Source organism: Puma concolor, chromosome C1 (genome assembly GCF_028749965.1).
Source record: "Puma concolor isolate L17-30 chromosome C1, mPumCon1.1.hap2, whole genome shotgun sequence".
In the NCBI taxonomy this organism is placed as follows: Eukaryota; Metazoa; Chordata; class Mammalia; order Carnivora; family Felidae; genus Puma; species Puma concolor.
In genome coordinates, this window is record NC_141674.1 from 11682440 (window position 1) to 11705369 (window position 22930).

Below are 22930 nucleotides of genomic sequence, written 5' to 3' on the forward strand. Positions count from 1 at the left end.
GGGGTGCCTGGGTGGCTCAGTCGTTGAAACGTCCGACTCTTGATTTCAGCTCAAGTCATGATCTCATGGTTGGTGAGTTCAAGCCCCGTGACAGGCTCCACACTCAGAGCCTGCTTGGGATTCTCTCTCTCCCCGCCCCCTCTCTGCCCCTCTCTTCCTCTCTCTCTTTCTCTGAATAAATAAAATAAGATAAAGCAAACCCAGATATGTCATTCCATGCTTATATAGTTCAGTGTGCAACTTTTTTTTTCAGTGCTTATTTATTTTTGAGAGAGAGAGAGAGACAGAGCACGAGCAGGGGAGGGGCAGAGAGAGAGGGAGACACAGAATCTGAAGCAGGCTCCAGGCTCTGAGCTGTCAGCACACAGCCCGACGCAGGACTCGAACCCATGAACCTCGAGATCACGACCTGAGGGGAAGTCAGACACTTAATGGACTGAGCCACCCAGGCGCCCCTCAGTGTGCAACTCTTCAAAAATCATCTTACATTTCCACAATGTAAGATTAAAAGAAGAAGAGGAAGAAGGAGGAGGAGGAGGAGGAGAAGAAGAAAATTCTTTGGAAGCACGTCCTGTAGAAAGTCCCACATTCTGGATTTCTCCATTTGCTTCCTTGTGCTGTCATCTGACTACCTCGTCTCTCCTCCTATTTCCTGTAAATTAGCTACAGAGGCCTGAGTAGATTTGGATACGACATTTTTAGTAAGAACATGTCCCTAGGTGCTGCTGAGTGCTTCTCTTGAGTCCCATTGAAAGGGCCAGCCAACTCCATCTTGTTCTGTGTCCTTCACCTTGACCACACCTCCTCCCCTTGAGTAACCCCCCCTCACCTGCCTAACAGGACTCGGACCCTTCCCCAGGACCCTTCCCCAGCCAATCGGCTGAGGCCACAGCCATTACCTCACCAACTGCCCCTAGGCCCCAATAAAACCTTTGTCCTTTTGAAGCTCTCTTTCCCTGGTATCTCACCGCTGCGTCGGTGCAGGTAGGGGATTGAGCTTGAGCTAGCTCGAGTAAAGGCTCTTTGCTTTTGCATCGGACTCGGCTCCCTAGTGGTCTTTGGGGATCACGAATTCTGGGCATAACACCATCAGAGACCCCTTCAGTGGTGCTAAGACCAGTGGCAGGTTTGGATGACAGCAGCTGGATTCCTTCTTTGGAAAGTTCCCCGTCGACCTCCCATGTAACAGTTTCTTCATTCGAGTCAATGATTTCATTAGAGGTCGTAAAATGATGCATTTCTGATGTTATCATTCTTTTCCACATTTACTAGCTGGATTCTTTTAAAGTTATTTATTTATTTAAGGAACTTCTACCCCCAATGTGGGGCTTAAACTCCTGAACTCAGGAACCGAGATCAAGAGTCACGTGCTCTTTCCTACTGAGCCACCCAGGTGCCCCAGCTGGAATTCTTTTGTAAACAAGAACTTTCCCCTCATCAACTAGGGCCAAAGTTACCTGGAAATATAGTTCATTCGGTGGGGTGCCTGGGTGGCTCAGTCGTTTAGGCGCCCAACTTTGGCTCAGGTCATGATCTTATGGTTCATGAGTTCGAGCCCTGCGTCAGGCTGACAGCTCAGAGCCTGGATCCTGCTTCAGATTCTGTCTCCTTCTCTCTCGTTCCCCACCTGCTTGCCCTCTGTCTCTCTCTCAAAAATAAAGAATAAAAAAAATATATATAGTTCATTCAGAGAAGTAGGATAGAGCTCGTGTCCTTTTAAAAGAAATAATAACTTTCGGGGCGCCTGGGTGGCGCGGTCGGTTAAGCCTCCGACTTCAGCCAGGTCACGATCTCGCGGTCCGTGAGTTCGAGCCCCGCGTCGGGCTCTGGGCTGATGGCTCGGAGCCTGGAGCCTGTTTCCGATTCTGTGTCTCCCTCTCTCTCTGCCCCTCACCCGTTCATGCTCTGTCTCTCTCTGTCCCAAAAATAAATAAACGATGCAAAAAAAAAAAAATAAAAAAAAAAAAAATAATAACTTTATTGAGATTTAATTCATATACCATACAATTCACCTTCTGCAAGCGTATACTTCAGTGGTTTTTAGTATATTCACGGACTCATGCAACCATCACCACTGTCTAATTTCAGAACATTTTCATCACCCCAAAAGGAAACCCTTACACCCATTAGCAATCACTCTCCCCCGCCCCAGCTCCTTGGCAACCACTAATCTACTTTGTGTTGATGACCTTGCCTATTTAGGACATTTGATATAAATGGAATCAGACAACATGTAGTTTCTTTCAAGTAGTTTTCAAGCTTCATCCCTGCTGTGGCAGGTATCATCACTTCACTCTTTTTTTATAGTCAAATAATACTGCGTTGGGGCACCTGGGGGGCTCTGTCGGTTAAGTGACCAGTTCTTGGTTTCAGCTCAGGTCATGATCTTGCGGTCGGTCGGTAGTGGGTTTGAGGCCCTCATCAGGGCTCACTGGAATTCTCTCACCCTTTCTCTCTGCTCCTCCCTCTCCCTCCCTCTCTCAAAAGAAAGAAAGAAACTTTAAAATAATGATAATAATAATAAATATTGTGTTGTATGAATATACCACACGTGGTTTATCCATTCATCAGTTGATGGACATTTGAGCGGTTTCCTTCTTTGCTATTGTATATATTCTTACCTTTGCTGTTATAAATACTATTACTCTAAACATTTGCGTACAAGTTTTTGTTTGGACATATGTTTTCACACTGCCAAATGGTTTTCTAAAATGACTACACCATTGGGGCGCCTGGGTGGCTCATTTGGATAAGCTGGAAATATATTCCAGTCACTGTTCTGGTTCTTGGCCTTTGGAATTGCCCTAGTGAAAGAGAGCAAGAAAGGTGTCTTTTGTTATGTTAACAAAGTGACTTTTGGAAAGCCCCTAGGTCACTTAAGGGTGCGCCTGGTTGCCAGGGGAACCAACAAAGTGATTTGAGTTGGAACTTCCAGCCCCACCCAGTGATCTCTGGAAGGGGAGAGGGGCTAGAGGTTGAGTTCTGTCACTAATGGCCAATGACTTAATCAATGACACCACTGTAACGATGCTCAAAAAAAAAAAAAAAAAAAAAACACCAAAAACCCAAAAGGACAGGGTTCAGGGAGCTTTGGGGCTGGTGAACACATGGAGGAGATTCTGGGAAGAGTGGGGCACTCAGTTAGTTTTCCACGCCCCGTTTTCCGTGCCCCGCCTGTGCATTTCCTCCAGCTGGCTTCACCTGAGTTGTATCTTTTTATAATAAACTGGTAATCTAGTAAATAAAATGTTTCTCTGACTTCTGTGTGCAGCTCTAGCAAATAAATCCAACCCAAGGAGGGGGTTGTGGGAACCTCTGATCTATAAATCAGAAGCACAGATGGCAATGTGGAATTGCAATTGGCTTGAGCTGTGGGGGAAATTGGCAGTCACGTGGGACTGAGCTCTTAACCTGGGGGATCTGACGCTCAGTCCAGCAAGGTGGTGTCAGAATTGAGTTAATTGGTGGTGTGGGGGGAAAACCCACATACATCAGAACTGATGTTAAAAGTGGAATACCCTTAATCACAAATGCAGAGTCCTTTTTGCTGTGCCAGCACACATGGTCGCAGGTTCCAGGGACTAAGGCATGGATACCTTTGCGGGGACCATTATTCATACACCATACAGAGTTACTTGTGATGTACAGAAGTGATACTGTTTCCATTTAATGTAGCAATACTAATTTTCTTTTTAAAGTAGATTTCCAGTAAATGAGCAAACAGAAACAGACTCATAAATACGGAGAACAAACTGGTGCTTGTCAGAGGGGTGGATGTGGGGAATTAGCAAAATAGGTGAAGGGGATTAAGAGTTACAAACTTCCAGTTATAAAGCAGGGCTGCCCGGCTGGCTCAGTCGGTAGAGCCTGCTACTCTTGATCTCAGGGTTGTGAATTTGAGCCCCGCATTGGGTGTAGAGATTACTTAAAAAGTCAATTAAAAAAAAAATTATTTATGGGGCGCCTGGGTGGCTCAGTCGGTTAGACGTCGTTGGGCTCTGGGCTGACAGCTCGGAGCCTGGAGCCTGCTTCGGATTCTGTCTTCCTCTCTCTCTGACCCTCCCCCACTCACACTCTGTCTCTGTCTCTCTCTCTCAAGAATAAACATTAAAAAAATTTTTTTATTAATTTATTTAAGTAATCTCTACACCGAACATGGGGCTCGAACTCACGACCCTGAGATCAAGAATCACACATTCTTCGGACTGAGGCAGTCAGGCACCTCTAAAAAATAAAATCTTTAATTAAAAAAAAAAGGAAGTACAAAAAACGATGAAAAGTATAGCATAGGGAATGTAGTTGATAATATTGTAATAGTTTTGTACGGTGACAGATGGACAGACGGTAAGTACACTTACCGTGGTGAGCATTTCTTCTTATGCGCAAATGTCAAATCACTGTGTCACAAATCTGAAACTAATATAATATTTTATGTCGGGGCACCTGGGTGGCTCAGTCAGTTAAGTGTCCAAGTTCGGCTTAGGTCATGATCTCCCGGTTTGTGAGTTTGAGTCCCGCGTCGGGCTCTGTGCTGACAGCTCAGAGCCTGGAGCCAGCTTGGCTTGCGATTCTGTGTCTCCCTCTCTGTCTGTCCCTCCCCAGCTTCAAAAATAAACAAACATTAAATATATATATCTTGTAGGTCAACTATGCTTCCCTCGAAAAATAATAAAGTATAGATATATATTTTTTTTCAGTAAAAACAGCTGATTTAAAGGATGCTGTGGACTGAATGTGTCCTCCCCAAATTCATATTTTGAAACCTAATCCCAGTGTGATGGTATTAGGAGGTGGAGCCTTTGGGAGGTGATTAGATCACGAGGAGGAAGCCCTCAGGGTAGGATTAGTGTCCTGATAAAAGAGACCCCAGAGAGTACTTGTGTCTTTTCAGCCACCTGAAGACACCGTGGGGAAGACAGCCATCTAGGAACCAGTGAGTCCTCATCAAACACGGAATCTGTGGACATCTTGATTTGGGGCTTCCCAGCCTCTAAGATCGGGAGAAATACATGTTTCTTGTTTAACGCCGGACAGGCTAAGACAAAGGACGTGTGGGAAGCGGCTGGAGTTGAAAGACATAAGTATCTGTTTGGTAGAAAAGGCCAGCCTCCCAGCGACCCAACAGCAGTTCTGTTGACATAACCCTGTTGATCAAAGCGATCCCCTAGCTGCCCCAGGCCAGTTCCTGTGGCTCTTGGTGGAATTCACTCTGCAGATCCGGTCTTTGGGTGGGGAGCCTCATCCTGGAAGAGGCCGCCGAGAAGTGCTCCTCCATCCAGGCCCTGTGGAAAGCAGCAATGACCCCCTCAGAAGACCCCAGCGACCCAAAGGCCAGCCCCAAGGTCACGGGCCTGGAGACAGACGTGGAGACCAGTTCAGGTAAGCGATGGCGGAGGGGCGTCAGCACTTCCCAAAGACCAGCCAAGGGGGCCTGGGGAGGGCAGATACGCTCCCCAGAGCCGCCAGGATTCTCAACCCATGGGTGGGCTTCATTTATTTCCTGTGTCAGCAAAGCTACCAGAACGTAAGCTTCCTTCTGAGCCTGTGTCGTGATGAAGGGCATACAGTTGAGAGAATGGATTTATTTGCTGTCTCAGTAACTCCAAAGTTAATTGTTTAAGAAGAGTACAGGCTTTAGGGGTGCCTGGGTGGCTCAGTCGGCTAAGGGTCTGACTTCGGCTCAGGTCATGATCTCGCGGTTTGTGGGTTCGAGCCCCACATCGGGCTCTGTGCTGACAGCTCGGAGCCTGGAGCCCGCTTCGGATTCTGTCTCCCTCTCTCTCTCTCTCTCTCTCTCTCTGTCCCCCCTCCCCCATTTGTGCTATGTCTCTGTCTCTCAAAAATAATTAATTGAAAAAATTAAAAAAAAAGGACTACAGGCTTTGGATTCACAGAGAGCTGCTCTGGTACTTTCTTCGTTGATAAGTGGGCAGATTGGCTCAGGGCTTATCCTGGACCTGGGTGGGAAGGGTACCGAAGAAAGATGGCAGGAATTCCTTCCCAGGCCCGACAGCACAGGTGTTCCTGGTGTGCTCTGAGGCTAAGGACAAGGTTGTGTTGGGAGGGGAGGACCAGCATTTGCACAAACTGGAGTCTCAGTTTTCCTCGTCTGCAAAAGGTGACAGGACCTTCCTCCTGTTTGAGGACCTCATTACTTAAACAGTGTGGTCGGTGGACCAGCAGCACCGGCATCCCCTGGGAGCCTGTTAAAAACTCAGAACTGGGGCGCCTGGGTGGCGCAGTCGGTTAAGCGTCCGACTTCAGCTCAGGTCACGATCTCGCGGTCCGTGAGTTCGAGCCCCGCGTTGGGCTCTGGGCTGATAGCTCAGAGCCTGGAGCCTGTTTCCGATTCTGTGTCTCCCTCTCTCTCTGCTGCCCTGGCCCTCTCCTCCCCTCCGAGGTCTTGCCAACTTTGGTTTTATCCCTGCTCCTTAAACACCACGTCTGCCTGCCTCTGCTAACTGACTCTCCCCCCGTTCATGCTCTGTCTCTCTCTGTCCCAAAAATAAATAAACGTTGAAAAAAAAAATGTTAAAAAAAAAAAAAAACTCAGAACCTGGGGGGCTGGGGGGCTCAGTCTGTTGAGCATCCGACTCTTAATTTCTGCTCAGGTCTTGATCTCATGGTTCGTGAGTGAGTTCGAGTCCTGCGCCAGGCTCTTCCCTGACAGCTTGGAGCCTGTTTGGGATTCTCTGTCTCCCTCTGGCTCTGCCCCGTCCCTGCTGTCTCTGTCTCTGTCTCTCTCTCAAAAATCTTCCCTGCTGTCTCTCTCTCTCTCTCTCTCTCTCTCTCTCTCTCTCTAAAATAACTACATATAGGCACTTGGGTGGCTGAGTCGGTTAGGCGTCCAACATCAACTCTGGTCATGATCTTGCAGTTCGAGAGTTCGAGCCCCGCGTCAGGCTCCGCGCTGACAGCTCAGAGCCTGGAGCCTGCTTCGGATTCTGTGTCTCCTTCTCTCTCTGCCCCTCCCCTGCTCTCTCGCTCTCAAAATAAATAAATAAATAAACATTGAAAAAATTTTAAATAAAGAAAAAGAAATGTTTTTTGAATGCAGAACCTCACGCCTCCCCCTCCCCCAGTGTATCAGAGTCGGTTACCAGGAGCCCTGATGCCATGGACTCTGCTCCAGCCACTCAGATGGCTGATAGGGGGAAAGCCAGGATTTAAACTCAGGTCTCCCTGGGGGCAGGAATCCAAGCTTTTAGACCCCATTCTCTTCCCGTCTTTGTGTGTCAGCCAACCTTTCGAGGGAAGGGTTGTTAAACCCGGGGAGGGGAGGGGAGGGGAGGGGAGGGGAGGGGAGGGGAGGGAAGGGGAGGGAAGGGAGGGGAAGGGAAGCCCTTTAAGGGAGGGCACCAGGAACGAAAACCAAACCGTGAATGGAAACCACGCTCCGCTGTGCTAACACGGACCTTTGGTCTTTTCCCTCCTTCTAGGTGGGAAGCCGGGCTGCCATCATAAGGCCATCCCCCCCGCTCACCTGACTTTTGTCATCGACTGTGCTCGTGGCAGACAGATCTCCCTGATAGCACCCCCAGTGCTGCCCCGAGCCCCTGGTCCTAATCTAGGAACCGTCACCCCGCCAATGAAGACTTATATCTTGTTCTGTGGAGAAAACCAGCCCCACCTCACTCAGGAGGCCCCCCTGGGTAGGGGACGCCTTGCCCAGGCCAGGGGGGCCGTGCCACCCTGCAGAGGGACCGGGGCCCCAGATTCCTCCCCAGTCAGTCCACTGGTCCCGCAGGAGGCGCCTGAAGCCAAGGGAAACCCCTTGAAGTCTGTGCCCTCGAGGTCTTCAGCTTGGGGAACGGTCATAGGCTCGCTCAAAGCCCTCTCCTCCTGTGTCTGTGGGCAGGCAGATTAATTGGAAGAGCCTGGCCATCAAGGAGGGGGTTGGCACACCAGGCTCGAGCTCGGGGACTGCAATTCCCAGAACCCAACCCCCCTTCCCCAGCCAAGCAGAAGTCATTTGTGCCTGAGCCCAGGAAGGGCATTGGATCGACAAAGGACATCTGAAACAGCCACCAAGTACACACTCGAGGGTATCCACCTTCCTCCTTCCTATCTTTGCGAGCCTTTCAGCAGAAGCAAGATCAGGCACCTGCACATGGAAAGAGACCAGACCATTCATACAGCAAATTCTAATGGAGCGGCTTCCACGTCAGGCTCTGCAAAGTACTGGGGAAGATGCCACAGCTTTCTTGGAGCTCCTCCTCCGGGTGGGGGAGAGGGAAAGGGCTAAATATGTAACCAAATAAAGATGATTTTGAATAGTGATGAACTAATGACTATGTAGGAAGGGAAATGGGGTGCTGGGATGGGGAGCCGTTGGGGCAAAAAGCTTTTCTGACCCCGTGAGTGGCAAAGTGTGATCTAAAAGATGAGACGGAGGGGCGCCTGGGTGGCTCAGTCAGTTAAGCGTTTGGCTTTGGCTCAGGTCGGGATCTCGCACTCTGTGAGTTCGAGCCCCGCGTCGGGCTCTGTGCTGACAGCTCAGAGCTGACAGCTCAGAGCCTGGAGCCTGCTTCACATTCTGTGTCTCCCTCTCTCTATGCCCCTCCTCCACTCATGATCTGTCTCTACCTCTCAAAAATAATTTAAGTAAAAGACGAGAAAGCCAGCACTGTGAAAATCCACACTCCCCAGGACCACCTGGCTGGCATCTGATCCCAGGGCCGGCCAGAGCGGGGTCAGGATGTCCCAGTGCTACAGGCAAGTCACTCTCGTGCAAGTCTGTAGGTCACCAGGAGGCATGGATACCAGGTGGGGGAAATTCCCAGGCAATCCAAAATGGGAAATAAGGGAAACTGCTTCTCAAGGGGGGGCAGAAGGTATTCAGAAAGGTGACGGGGTATCATGTCTGAACAGATACAAACAGGAGCGGTTACTTCCTCAGCAGCTACTGCGACCAGCCTCACGTGCCCCTCGGGATACAAGGGACCAGGTGGTCCCCGCCTCCCAGGGCAGTCGTGTTACCCCGCAGGAAGTGGGGTCCCTGGAGCGCGTGTGAGGGTGTAAGAGGCACAGCGATGTGTGAAATGCTGAATCAACTCATCCGAGGAAGCGTGGCTCAAGGCTTTCTGATTAAGATCGCTGAATGTCCATTTAGCTATTCAATGGCTATTTTATCGGTTTTCTACAAAAACGTGTGTTGGCCATTTGCTCCAGGCCAGGGAAGCGGCCTCCTTGTAGAGCCAGTGTGAGGCAGCACAGATTAGGGAGGTGAGGTCCGAAGAGCTGAGGGGTGTAGTCAGGCCCCACAGACTGGTGTAGTTGGAATAGGCACCCAGGCAAGCCCGGGTTGCTCCTAACCAGAGGGCTGATGGCCTCTCGTCCCAGCAGAATCCCTCCTAGGCAGAGGCGATCCAGAGAGAACAGACATAACTCAGTCCTCCAGAAGCTCACAGCCTGGTGGGAAGCCAGGAAAGGAAGTGACTATTACTATTACTGATAGCTTCTGATAAGTGCAACAGTACGGGTATACAGGATAATGCTGGGGCTGGAGGAGGGTGACCAGTCCATTCTGGGGAGAGGAGATCAGGGAGGGCTTCCTGCAGGAAGTGATATCTAGACTAAGATTTGACCAGTGGAGTGAACCACACAAAGGCAAGGGAGCCAGGATGGGGAGTGTTCCAGGAAAAGGTACCAGAGTCATTCAGTCTAGCTAGGGCATTGATTCATTCAGTCACCAAGTATTTATTGGGCGCCCGCTGTGTGCCCGGCTCTGGGCTAGACCCTGCACTGGAGCAGTGATAGGACAGACAGGGCCCCCTCTAAAGGAGCTTATTCTCCAGTCGGGACAGACAACGTGTGCATATGTACAGAAAACAGTTGCCAGAGAAGCGGCAGGGACCATATCACGCGATGCCTTATGGGCCACAATGAGGTCTTTAGATTTTATTCTGAGATAGGTTCCACTGGAAACTGTGAGCAGTGACGGGCCCAGACCCACCTTTAAAAAAAAGGTTCCTCTAGGGCCAGTAGAGCATGCGACTGTTCTTTTTTTTTTTTTTTTTTAAGTTTATTTATGTAAGTAATTTCTACAACTATCCTGGGGCTTGAACTCAGGACCCTGGGATCAAGAGTCACACACTCTTCTGACTGAACCACCTAGGTGCCCTGGGAATGCAACTCTTGATCTCAGGGTCGTGAGTTCAAGTCCCGTGTTGGGTGTTGGGTGTTGCATTTACTTAAAAAAAAAAAAAAGTTTCTCTAGCTTTTGTGCTGGGACCAGAAGGTAGGGAAGCTTTGGAGGCTGTGCCCTAATCCAGGCAAAGGGAGGTGACGACTTAGACTAGAGAGGTGGTGACAGAGTAATGTGGATGACATCTACCCTTCCTCTCTCCTCCCCTGGTTAAGAATCACTGAATTAGAAGAACCCAAAGAAATGGCTGCAAAGGTAGAGTTTGAGGCCCTCAAGGAAGAGGGTGGGCCTGTGGCTGCACATCCTACTTTGGAACAGCAGGTGTCGCCCTATCACCAGACTCGAGGGCACCCCATAGGTTCCTGGCCGAGGACAGTTGGAACCTGCTGGGCATGGGGCTAAGGCCCCGGGGTGGGCCACCTAGTGGGGCCCACGGTTTCAGAAGCCAAACCTTCATTCTAACCAACACCCGCTTGGTCTATATGACTATATGGGTATACCTACTTTAAGTTTATTTATTTTTTAGTAATCTCTCCACTCAATGTGGGGCTCGAACTCACAACCCTGAGATCAAGAGTCTCAAGCTCTTCTGACTGAGCCAGCCAGGAGCCCCGTGACTGTGTATATTTTTATATGTATCACACATCACCCCTGGGAGAGGTGAGTATGACTTTTATTGCCATTTTACAGATGCAGAAAGAGGCAGAGCCCAAATCCAAACCCCAGGGAGTGTGACTATAAGCCACAGCATCATGACCCTGAGCCATGCGGCTGGCACTGTGTTCACATCCATTCCAGCAGCAAACGGTTTTACGAGGACCCAGCCTGGGGCCTGGCAGTGTGCAGGGAGTGTGTGGGGCTGAGCAGGTGAGCAGGGCCCTCACTGAGGTGGAACACACAGGTGGAGGAGAGCAGCTCAGTTAGTCTCGCCACCCACAATCCTGCGCGGCATTATCCCATTTTACAGATGAGGAAACTGAGGCTCAGGTAGGTTAAGCAACTGGCCCGAGGTCACACAGCTAGCAAGTGGCAGAGCCAGGGTTGAAATTAAGGTATTTGACCTCAGAGCTCTGCCTACCAACCACACTGTAGGCGCTTAGCGAAATTCTGTTGAGGGAATGAATAAATGAAAGACCACTGAACCAGTGAGTGAGTTAAAGTGTGAGTAAATGCATGTGTTTCCAGGTTGGTGGCCATGCTTAGGCACTGCGTCCCCAGTGCCTTCAAGTGTGAGTATATAACAGGGGGTGGTCAAGAACTGTGTGAGAAGGGGACGCCTGGGGGGCTCAATCAGTTGAGCGTCCAACTCTTGATGTCATGGGTTCGAGCCCCGTATTGGGCTCCGTGCTAATAGTGTAGAGCCTGCTTGTGGATTTTCTTTCTTTTCTTTTTTTTTTTTAATTTTTGTCTTAACGTTTATTTATTTTTGAGACAGAGAGAGACAGAGCATGAATGGGGGAGGGGCAGAGACAGAGGGAGACACAGAATCGGAAACAGGCTCCAGGCTCTGAGCCATCAGCCCAGAGCCCGATGCGGGGCTCGAACTCAAGGACCGCGAGATTGTGACCTGAGCTGAAGTCGGACGCTCAACCGACTGAGCCACCCAGGCGCCCTGGATTTTCTCTCTTTCTATCTCTCTGCCCCTACCCCACTCATGCTTGGTCTCTCTCTCTCTCTCTCTCTCTCTCAAAATAAATAAAATAAACTTAAAAAAAAATTGTGTGAGAAGGAGGGGACAGAGAATGGAAGGAAGATGCAGATTTGCAGTCCTGCCTCCCCCCTCTGGGGCTCCCTAGGGCCAGCAGCCCTGTCTAGTAGCCCCCAGACTCCCATGAAAGATTGTCTTTGGGTCTGGGCCTTGGAAGGCCTCAGAGCTGGGGACTGGCCCAGCTGGCTGGTGACAGTGAGCCGCAGGCCAGCTGTGGGGTAGCTCAGCTGTGCTGCCTGTAAACAATCCACCTCCCCTGCCCGGAGACTCCTGCCTTGACCACCAGTCCTGCTGGTACTCAAGTCACCACCCATTCAGGACCCTCTGTTATCTCAGGGCAAAGCCAGGTGGGCGGAGTCTTGGTTTTTGTTATTCGGCAAACAAGCACAATTTTAACAAGAGTTTACCATTTACTAAGCTTATACAAAAACACCATCTCTCTCTGGTGCATTCTGGCAGCCCCCGGAAGGGTGGTGCCTGATCTTTGCTTATGGGATGAGGAAACTAAGGCTTCCAGAGGCTTCTCTCTGCCATCTCCACCCCCAGGGCCCAGACAGGGAACCTTTTAGCTCTGCCCTTACCTGCTTTTCATGGACAGAAGGCTGCAGCAATCCGGCAACTCCTCTGAACCCCCTGCCTGAGTCTCGATCTCCACGGAGCCACAGTGTGGGTGAAGCTGAGGAGGTCGGGATCCAAACCTAAACGCAGTAACGGTAGCATTTTCAGTGTGTGGCACCTGTGAGCTACAGCCGGCCACCACACACGAGTCCCGGGTCCCTTACATGCATTGCAAAACAACCTTAGCGGGGCGCCTGGGTGGCTCGGTTGGTTTCAACTCTTGGTTGCAGCTCAGGTCACGATCTCCTGGTTCTGAGATCGAGCCCCATGTGGCCTCTGCCGTTAGCTCTCAGCCTGCTTGGGATCTCCTCTGTCTCCCTCTCTGTCTGTCCCTCTCCCACTCATGTTCCCTCTCTCCCTCTCTTTCTCTCTCTCTCTCAAAATAAATAGACAAAAAAAAAAAAAAAAAATTAAAAGAAAAAACCCCCTAGCAAGTAGATTCTATGAGCACCGTTTACAGATGGGGCAACTGAGGCACAGAGAGACTATGTGACTCCCCCAGGGTCACACAGGTCAGAAGCAGCAGAGTCAAGATTTGAACCCAGGTGAGGTAGCTCCAGAGTCTGCGACCGACCCTCCACTATTTACTGAGGCTCGTTGGCTTTTTGAAACACCCAACAAACGCGCGCTTAGCCCCTTTCCCATGCCAGGGTTGGGAGCAAGAGGGCAGAGTGAGACATCTTCTGCCTTTGTGGAACTAGGATCGCAGGCAGATTGGGGAGGGGGGAGGGGGGAGGGGGAGGGGGAGGGGGGAGGGGGGAGGGGGGAGGGGGGAGGGGGGCCGGGGTGTACAATGTGGGAGGTGGGAGTTGTCTCTGGGCTGGGGGGAAAGGTGGCCATGGCATGAAGGGGTTGGTCTGGAAGAGATGCCCTGGCTGGAGGGTCTGGAGGCCTGGGTCTTTATCTCACCTCGGCCACTGACTTCTGGGTGACCCCGGGGCGAGGCGCTGGGCCTCCCTGGGCCTGGGTTCCCCACCACACCAAGAGGACTGTGGCGTGACTCCCTAAGGGCACAGGGCTAGCCAAGCAAGTGGGTCTGCCTTCACCCTTGGCAAGTTCAAACATAAAGTCTGGGCCTCAGGTTCTTTGGGTTCTGTCTGTGCCCCTGAACTGGTAGCTCTAGAAGGCTTTCTGGAGGAGGCGGCTTTGAGCCTAAAAGTGAGGGAAACTTCTGGGTCCTTGGCACCCTTGGGGGTCCCCGGCACCATCTGACCTGGGCTTCTCACAGGTCTCCGGCCCCAGGAGGCTGTATCTTTTCCATTCCCCCTGCCCTCCTGCACAGGCCCACCCCAAAAACTATAGGTGCACAACTTTGCCTTTCCTGTGCAACATGCCAGAATAGGGGTGGGGGAGCTGACTTGCCCCTCCCCCTCGGGTATGGTTGGGGGCGGGGAGGGGACCTGATTTGGGGCTTTCTGGAGCCGGAGACAAGGATTCAAATCTCAGCCAAGTCACTTCCAAGCTGGCGACCTTGGGCCAGCTGCTTGACCTCTCTGAACCTCCTTGGTACCTACTTTGCAGGATCCTTGCAAAGATGAGCAGCATGCTGGGCACACACTAGGCACTCAGTGAATGGGGCTGCTAAAATTATCCCTCACGGGGTGGGGGTGGGGCGCAGGGCCCGCAGCCAGGCCTATGTTTAGCCTGGAAAGGGTCGGGGGCGGAGGAGACAAAGCGCTGTGGCCAGCCCAGGCGCCCAGGGGGCGGAGCCGATGAAAGAGGGCCCCCCGCTGTCCCCATCTCCCCGCCCTCCTCTCCCACAGGGTCACCTTGGTCGGAGGGCTCTCTCAGACAGCCTCTGCTCTGTCCCCTGCAAAATCTTCAGCTCCGGAACCTAGGTCGGGGGCGGGGGGATGGTTCTGGGGCCTGGCGGGGGGGGGGGGGGGGGGGGGCGGGCGGGGGATGGTATTCGGGCCCCACTGGCCGCTTCTGGAGAAACTTCTCCTTTTCTCAGCCCCGGCTGCCAGCGTCCCAGCCCCCAGCCCCCACCCCCTTCGCGCGACCCTGGGAGGGGCATCTCTGGGGTCGGGAAGCCAAGGTGAGCCTGACCCTGGGTAGGGGTCGAGGGAGACTGGGAAGCTGGCCCGGCTCCACCCCCAACCCCCGCGCTGGTGAGTTTCGGGGCTGCAAATAGCCCAGTGGAATCAGTGAGTCACGGAGGCTGGAAATACCGCGCCCCCTCTCCTTCTCCTCCCCTCCCCCAGCCCGCAGCCAGCCGGAGCTGCACCGGAGACTGCCTGGCACTCGGGTTTCAGTAGCGCCTGCTGGTGTTGGGGGTGGGGTGGGGTCCCTCCAGAGAGCACGCAGACTCCCCGAACCAGCCAGCCCTCCAGCCAGGTTCCAGCCCTGCTCTGCCCCTGGCTCTGCGTGACCCCGAGCCCAGTCACTCAGCCAGTCTGGTGCTCAGAGCCCATGTGACACCAGATGGGCTTCAAGAGGGCAGGTGACACAGTGCAGCTGGCCCACCCTCGGTGTCCCTGTGCCTGGGACGGTGCTCCGCATGTAGCAGCAGGGGCCGGCGGTTGGGAGAGAAAGCACCGCAAGGTTTTTCAGGGCAATAATTCTGGGATTCCCGCTCAGGTGGGTCTGGGAGCTGAGGGAGGAGACCACAGGCCACCCACACTTCTGTGAGGTCCTGGAAGTTTACTTGAGGTGCCACCCCTGCCCCCAAATCTCAAGGAAGTCAGATCTGTCTATCCTGGGGTTTCTCCCCCTGGCTGCCTCCAGCCCCGACCCAAGTTTGAGAATTTCAGGCAGGTGATCTCCGGAAGTCTGTGATTCTGTGGTTTATTGTGTGTGCAGGCTACAATGCTGGGGTCCTCCCATGCCCCCTCCCACCCCCCAGCCGTCCCTTAAGGGCCCCAGAATGGCAGCGTCACGTCACGTCAGAGGCCATCCTGTAGAACACTGACCCAAGAGGTGCAGAAGTCAGAAGCTGGCCCCGCCTCTCGCCCCAGGGGGCCTCAACTACTGTGAACCACCCCCTTTCCCCCCACCCCTGCATCTGTAGGTTGGAGACTGAGCCAGTGTCACTGCAGGTGTCTGGGGCTCCTCAGCATGAAGGCTGATTGGGGGTCCCTGCCCTGGACTGGAGACTAGGAGGGAACTGGGCTGGGGGCTCTTCCCATGGTCTGGGCCCTCTCTCCAACAGGAAGACGTGGGTCAGGGGGACATAGGCCATAAGGGACAAAAAGAGGGATACTACTGCCCAGTGCACAGAGGGGTTGGGGGTGGGGCCGTTTGAGAGCAGCTTTCACAGCCTGGGTTCAAATCCAACCTTTAATGAGTAAGGTGGGCATTCACCCACTCAGAGACTCAGTTTCCCCATTGATAAAAATAGAGATTGTAAAATCTGATTTTAGAATGTTCTGCATTCAGCCTCAACCAATGGTCATGCTCAGTATTTGAAGGACAGGACAATAGGCGTGCGTGTTGTATGTACACGCACCAAGCCTTATAGATTCATTGATTGAAGAAGGGGCAGGGTTGGGGGGGAGGTGACTGGCCGCGGGGGAAGGTTGGCAAGAAGCCGGGGTCCAACCTTGAAGACCCAAGGCCCCATCCATGTTCTCTCTCTCACCTCATCTGGGGGACCTGTTTGCGGAAGCAGCCCCGGGAACCCAGGTCTCCAGGTGGGAGGAGGGACCAGCCCCGCCACCTCTGCCCGGCCTCGCCCGAGGGCACAGCAGGTAACCGAGGGCAGAAGTGTTGCAGTTTCCTCGTGAACCCTCTGTATCGGAAAAACCCCATCTATGTACAGACGTTGTGTGGCCCTGCCATGGCACAGCTGGTGGGTGGGGACACCGGGTAGCAGGGAGCCTGGCAGCTGGTTTGGGGCTCGGGGAGTGGCAGAGAAGAGGGTTCCCGCCACGGCCGCCCCCCTGTGGTTCCCCTGAGCTGTCCGGACCTACCGGGATCAGCACCTCTGCTAATATCCACCTCTTCCTCGCCCGCTCCCCTTGGCCAAGGGGGTCCCAGGTCCCTGTCCCCCCCGCAGGGACTCCATAGATCAAAGGAGTTGTCCATCTGTCTGTCCTGCAGATTATTTGCCTAGTGCTCCTGCCTGTCCCAGACCCCTTCCCCAAAGTGGGTTCTTTGGGGTCTCCCTTTCCAATCTCAGTCCCTTTATTCTGGATCAAGGGAAAGAGGCCACATCTGGAATCTGGAGGCCACAGGTGAGGCAGAAGGCCTCAGTTGCGGGGGGCGGGGTTGACCCACCTGGGGTCTGATGGTGTCAGGGCCTGGAACTTGAGCTGAGATGTTCTGCAAGCTGTCATGAGAGGTGAGGAAAATGTCTCTGGCAGGCCAGTGGGGGAGAAGGGGGGAGTGGGGGGGACAGGAAAGGGGAGGCCCTCAGATTTTTATCTCTGTCCGGAAGGTCTGCTGGACGTGCTCCGTGTGTGGGTGACGCCGGGCCCGGATGGTGAGGCTGCCGTCTTCCCTCAGGGCTGAGGTCACGGAAGTGGGGTCCACGTCCTCGGGCAGCTGGCACTTGTGAGCGAAGGTGTTCATGACTGTGCCGTCGGCTGCCAGCTAGGGAAGGGGTGATGGGTCAGGGCCGGATGCCCCCAGCCCCGTCCTGCTCACATCAAGTCTTCCTCCTCTCACCCCAGCCGGGCCCCGACATGCCAAGGGGTTCTACCCTCGGGAGCAGAGGGGCTGGCCAGGGTGGCGGTGGCTGAGGGCTGTATGCAGGGCCAGCCTCAGAGCTGCCTTCCAATGCTTCCCAGGGGGAGGCAAGGGGCTTGGGGGGGGGGGGGGGGCGGGCAGCTCAGAGAGGGAGCTCGGTGGCAGAATTCAGAGCCCCCGGGGGACAAAGAGAAGACAGCACACACCAGGGCCGTGCCCTCTGGGATGCCCAGACGCACTGGGCGTCCGGGGCCTGGGCTGGGCCGGCAGCCCCGCCCCCACGACTCGGCCAGCACATCGTGTCCAGAGGAGGCTGGGGCGGCTGAGTCACTGGCGGGGGTTACAGGGCTGGCACGTGCTGCCCTCTGGTCCTGGTGCCCACAGTCCTCAGCTTCCCTGGCAGAGGTGCCAGGGCATGTAGCCTCCCCTGCTCGGGAGAGGAAGCTAGGCCGTGGGGGATCTGGAGGCAGCCTGGCAGGCCCTCTCTGCTGGGCAGTCGTGACTGGGGCCCTGGGGGTGGGGGTGGGGAGGGTGCAGTGCTCCTGTGCAGGCCGGGCCGCACCCTCCGCCGGGGTCTCAGCCTCCTGGGAGCTGGGACTCAGAGACCCTAGTGACCCAGTGACCCTGAGGCCCATGGGTGGAGGGAGCGCGGGGTGGGTCCGGAGTGTGTCTGACCCTGAACTGCAGGGCCTCTGGCCAGACTTGGACCCAGATCAAGGATCCCAGGAGGATGGGGGCTGAACCACTGGGTAGGGGAGGGAATGTCACGTGGGGGAGCTCCTCCCTGCCAGCTTCCCAGGTGAGCCCCCTTTCTACCCATAGGCCTGCCAGGAAGGCTGTCCCCACTCAGCCACTATGTCCATCCTCTGGGCCCCCCTCAACTCACCTCCTCAGGTGCCGCCTCCCTGCATCCCTCCACCCTCCCCCATTCCCCTGTGGCTCCCTCAGCTGCCCTTGGCTCCTAAAGAAAGGACCTCAGAGTCTTGGGTCCCGTGGCCTACAAGTAATAAAAGCAAGGTCTCTAGTTTGTTCTGGGGGGGCTCGGGGGAGGGGCACTGGACAAGGTCTGGGGTCCCAGCATGGAGCATGGGGTACAGAGGGTACAGACGTGGAGCCGGGGTCCAGACAGGGTGGGCAGGCTCACCTTCTCAGCCCGCACCTCGATGTGGTTGTTGGAGGTGGTGACAATGATGTCTTCAGGTGAGAAGTCACTCACATCCACTGCAAACTCATAGGCGTCCCCGAGGGTCTTGATGTTGCCCGGCCCCCCGGAACGGGCTGTGGAGGAGGCTGCTGTGAGCTGAGCACCGGGCAGACCTGCGTCTAGAACCCGGGTCTCTGGCTCCTCTTGGGGAAAGGGGCAGGCCCCCAGGCCTCGCCTCCCTCTCAGCTGTTGTTCCCAACCCCCCAGCCCACCTGTCCTCACCTCTCGCAGCCCACCTTCTCCGTGGTGGGGCCAGGCCTCACCCAGCACAGGTGGGAGGACTATGTGTATGTGACCATGTCTGTGGCAGCCCCCCCGCCCCCCCCACCCAGGCCTGAACCCCGTCCTGCCCCCTACATCTCCAGCGAGGACCTGGCCACGGGCCATGTGTGGCCATTGGCATCATAGCTGACCCCGGGGGCCACCACTCTTCCTTGGAGACCAGCCTGTTCTCCTGGCCACATCTGTCCCTGGCCACATCTGTCCTGGTGGCCACACGTGGCTATGGTTGTATAGCACCTGTTCTTGGCAGCTCGGCAGCCGTCTCCAGAGGTGGCCAGGAGCAGGTGTCCCCTACCTGTGCATCGCCCCTCCCCTCAAAGCCCTGACAACTTGCCTGGGAAGGCCCGGGGCTCTGAGTGGGGCCTCATGAAGCTGCCAAAATCCTCGGAAAACATACTCAAGGCTTTCTCCATGGGCGGGTCCTGGGCTGGGAGGGCACGGGAGGCTGAGGAGGATGAGGATGAGGAGGACGAGGAGGAGGAATGGAAGCTTCTCTCCGCTCTGAAGGTGGAGGAGGTCCTGTGGCTCATCCACGGCGGGCGGCCGGGCCCTGGCCAGGCGGGCAGGGGGACAGCAGAGGGTGTGGGCTCTGGGGGAGCATGCTGGGCCCTGATTGCCGGCGCTTTATAAGGCCCGACCGTCCCTGGGCTTGGGGCCAGCCCCTTGTCTCCTAGCTAAATTTAGGCCTTGCCACGGCCCGGAGGGGGCTGGAAATCTTCTCCGGTGAGGCAGCACTGCTGACAGTCCGGCACACGCAGGCCCAGGCTGAGCTCACAGCCCAGCATTCCAGGCCGAGAACTCCAGCCCAGGGGCCTCCGCAGCAGCAGCGGGCCGGGGGCAATCTGTCCCCTTGCCACTCGGACCCCCCGTGCCCACCCCAGGACCTTGTGGGTGTGGTGCTTCTGAGTCTCTGCGTGCCCCCATCGGCCTGGGGCTCTCTAAGGACTGTGCCTCCCCCATCAGACTGCAAGCTGCTTGAGGACAGGGTTTTCTATTTCCTGTCCCCCCTCCCCCAACATCCCAGTCTTTGGCAAGAGGGGATCTAGGTGGTGGGCAGTCAGGGCGGTGGGGCCCCGAGCCCCTGGCTCTGGGGACAGTAGGAGGTGCAAGGTGAGAAGGTAGGGGTAGGTGAAGGACCCCCACCTGTTGGACCCTCGTGTGAGGTGACTCTTTCCCTCGGGGCAGATAATGTTTACAGCCATCTCTTAGGAAAGACTGAGACAGCCTGCCCGCTCCCATGGGGACCCAGATTCCATGCTTGCCCTCCCCCTACTCTCAGGACATTTTGGGGCCCCAAGAGGAGAAAGCTGGCGGTCCTTGGCTGGGGTGGGGTGTTGGGCTAGGACTCAGGGGAGGAGGGCAGATAATTTGGTAATTGTCCTTAAAGATTTAGAAGGTTGGGGTGCCTGCATGCCTCGGTCAGTGAAGCATCTTACTCTTGATCTCAGGGTCGTGAGTTCAAATCCTGTTTTGGGCTCCATGCTGGGCATGAACCCTGCTTAAAAAAAAAAAAAAGGTTCTATCATGTTGTATTCCGGGAACTGTTCACTTGACCTCCAGCTCAACGGAGATGCTGAGGACCGCAGTGGGCGGGGTTTCGGTTAGAGGTAACCGAGAATTCCCGAAGACATTATTCTAGCTCTGACTTCTGGAGTGCCTCCCGGTTGTGAGCTTTCCAGCATGGCCCCATATGGTTTCCCCACAGCTCAGGAAAGAGGCGCTGTTCCCATTTTATAGGCAGGGAAGCGGAGCCTCGGGGAGGGGGTGGGGCTTGCACGGGGGTAAGTGGCAGAGCTGGCCAGATGGGTCTGATTCAAAGCCCTCTAGGAGGCTGGGGTGACCTGACCGTATGTGTATGGAGACAGGCTAGCCCAGAAGCTCCAGAAACCCCTCTCTGGCCACCCACGGCTCAGCCGAGCCAGGACTGACATCATGCAGGGCCAGTAGGTGAAGCAGGAGAGGCCATTCGGGGGGGGGGGGGGGGGGGGGGCACTGCCCAGGCTACAGTGTGGGGTTTCTGTTCTTCAGATCCTGCCTTTCCTGCCCAGACCAGCTCGGATTCCTCCTCCCCCATGAAGGCCTCTGTGATTGCTGCAGCCACACAGGGGCCCTTGCCCAGATGCCCACCCCAGCGCCTGGCACTGTGATATGGTCTTCCTGGGGCTGTGACTTCTCTGCTGTGTTTTCACCCCCACACCTCCCGCCACCAGACTGGTGGTTCCCCTGGTGCAGGGGTCTGCCTCTCTCCCCACCAGATTGGGGGCTCCTGAAGGTGGCAACTGTTTTCCTCTGCTTTGGCTCCCACAGAACATCATCTGTGGAGCGGGGGGGGGGGGGCTCCATTTAGGGGTGATTATTGCTGCTGGTGGGGTATGTGCGGCAGGGGCAGCCTAGGGCTCAGGGTGTAGCCAGGAGCTGAGCGGCGGCTGGGGCGAGAGGGGTCTGTCACTGTGGTGGAGATCACTGCTGGGCCCGTGTCACCCGTGCTGTCCGAGGGGTTCCAGTAGGGCTGCCAGGAAGTTACCAGCACGAGGCAGAGATGGAAAGAGGGTAGGGGCGGGGGTGGGGGGCCCAGAAGCCTGCCGCCCGCCAGGGGAACAAGAGCCAGTGGCTAAATGCAGACATACGGTCATGGTGCTGAGGGCCTGAGTCACTGCTCCTGGACCTCGGATCTCGTTACCCACCCCCGCCCACCGTTCCTCCTCCCCTTCCTCCTATCTCTGAGGCATCGCCCGTGCATGTACTGGATCTACGGACGTCAGTGGCCAGGGGGGACCTCAAAAGGTCATCAAGGCCATTCCCCTGTCTCTGGCAATGCTCTCCCTCCAGATCACAGGGATAGAAGGAACTTCAGAGATGATCCAGAACCTCGAATCCCAAACCTACCAGGGCATCCCAACCATCCGGGGGGGAACGTTCGACAAACACAGACTCTTCCCTCTGTGCGCCAAGATTCTGATTTGGGGTCTTGGGAAGGGACCAGGAATCTATTCCCATCAGGTCCCCACACAGCCAGCCCTCAGGCCTGTGTTTGGAAACCACTCATCACTCAGCAGGTATTTACTGAACACCTACTATGTGGGGGGCACCGTTCTAGGCTCTGGGGGACTCACGATGAATGAGGCAGAGAGAGCCCCCTGCGCCCATGACTCCTCCTGGGGCAGAAGAGGACACCGACACTCCGAGTGGTGAGGGAGCAATGGGGGTGGCAGAGCTGTTCTGGCACCATGCCTGCTCTTCCCCCCGCCTGCTGCTGGGACATGACGCAGGAAAATGCCTTTTGGAGGGACTTTGCTGCCCTTTCCCCAGCTTCCTGGTGCTCCCAGGGCTGGGAGGTGAGGCTGGCCCGGCCAATGCCGGCTGTGGGATTGTAGCCTATTCAACAGTTTTCCTGTTACTGTACACAGTCAGCAGGTTGTGGCAGCAAGGTGACAGCGGGCCCAGGCCCACCAGGTCCAGGCAGAACACCAAGCCCGCACCCCACCTCCCACCACCTCCCACCACAGGCACACGCGCTCCTGCTTTGGATGGACTTGGCCAGGCATCCGGGGGCAGAGAGCAGCTCAGGGTGCCAGGATTTTAACACGTCACGGAAGGGCCATGATGATTTTCACAGAGGAGCTTTGGCGGGGGGGAGGGGGTGGCGGGAGGGCAGTTACCCCAAATCTCTTTCCCAAATCTTTCCAAAAGCGGCATCAGACCCAAATCGATTGCTTTGTGCTCAAACCCTTGCCCTGGCTGATTAAAGCCACAGGGACTGGAGGAACTCCAGGGAGGGGGGGAGCCAGGCAGCCTAGGGCTGGGTTCAGCCTCTGCTGTGTGACTTTCGACACGTGCTGGCACCTCTCTGATCCTCGATCAGAGGCTGTGAAATGGTGATACCGCCCTTGATTCATAAGGCCGTGGGAGGATGAACAGTGTTGCAAACACGAAGGGCCTGGCATGCGGCAGGCACATAACCTTGTTCCCTCACCATGTCTCTCGTGCCCTCACTGCTACCCTCTGCTGGGGTGGGACCGTCTGTGGCTTTCACTCGGCATTATAGTTTGAGAGGGCAGTTTTCTGAGACCAGAAGGGCCGGATGTGAGGATCAAGTTCAAGTTCCTCCCCAGGCCTCGGGGGTCTGTGGTGCCCCAAATCGCTGCCCCTGCTCCAGCTTGTAGGTCTGTCCCCAACCCCCGATCTCCGAGCAAGGTGGGCAGTGGAGAGTGTGCGGGCTGGAGTTTGACCAACCTGGTTGGGCATTCCGGCTCTGCCCTCGGTGTCTGTGACCTTGGAGCGGAAGCATCACCCCCCAGAGACTCCAATTTCTTTAAAATGGGATAATACCTCCCACCTCGTT

General features: G+C 55.2%; 2 protein-coding genes across 2 annotated transcripts; one reads left to right on the top strand and one right to left on the bottom strand.

Moving 5' to 3' along the window:
* Nucleotides 1-4941: 4941 nt before the first annotated feature.
* Nucleotides 4942-8280, top strand: SRARP (steroid receptor associated and regulated protein). The gene is made up of 2 exons (XM_086715779.1): nucleotides 4942-5379; nucleotides 7440-8280. The coding sequence occupies exons 1-2, from the start codon at nucleotides 5298-5300 to the stop codon at nucleotides 7865-7867; spliced, it is 510 nt and encodes a 169-aa protein (XP_086571905.1). The 5' UTR covers nucleotides 4942-5297; the 3' UTR covers nucleotides 7868-8280.
* A 7453-nt stretch (nucleotides 8281-15733) lies between these two features.
* HSPB7 (heat shock protein family B (small) member 7) lies at nucleotides 15734-19206 on the bottom strand. Its single transcript, XM_086715784.1, has 3 exons — nucleotides 18923-19206; nucleotides 18247-18380; nucleotides 15734-17006 (listed from the first exon to the last, which is right to left on the bottom strand). The coding sequence occupies exons 1-3, from the start codon at nucleotides 19116-19118 to the stop codon at nucleotides 16827-16829; spliced, it is 510 nt and encodes a 169-aa protein (XP_086571910.1). The 5' UTR covers nucleotides 19119-19206; the 3' UTR covers nucleotides 15734-16826.
* Between the last annotated feature and the right edge of the window lie 3724 nt (nucleotides 19207-22930).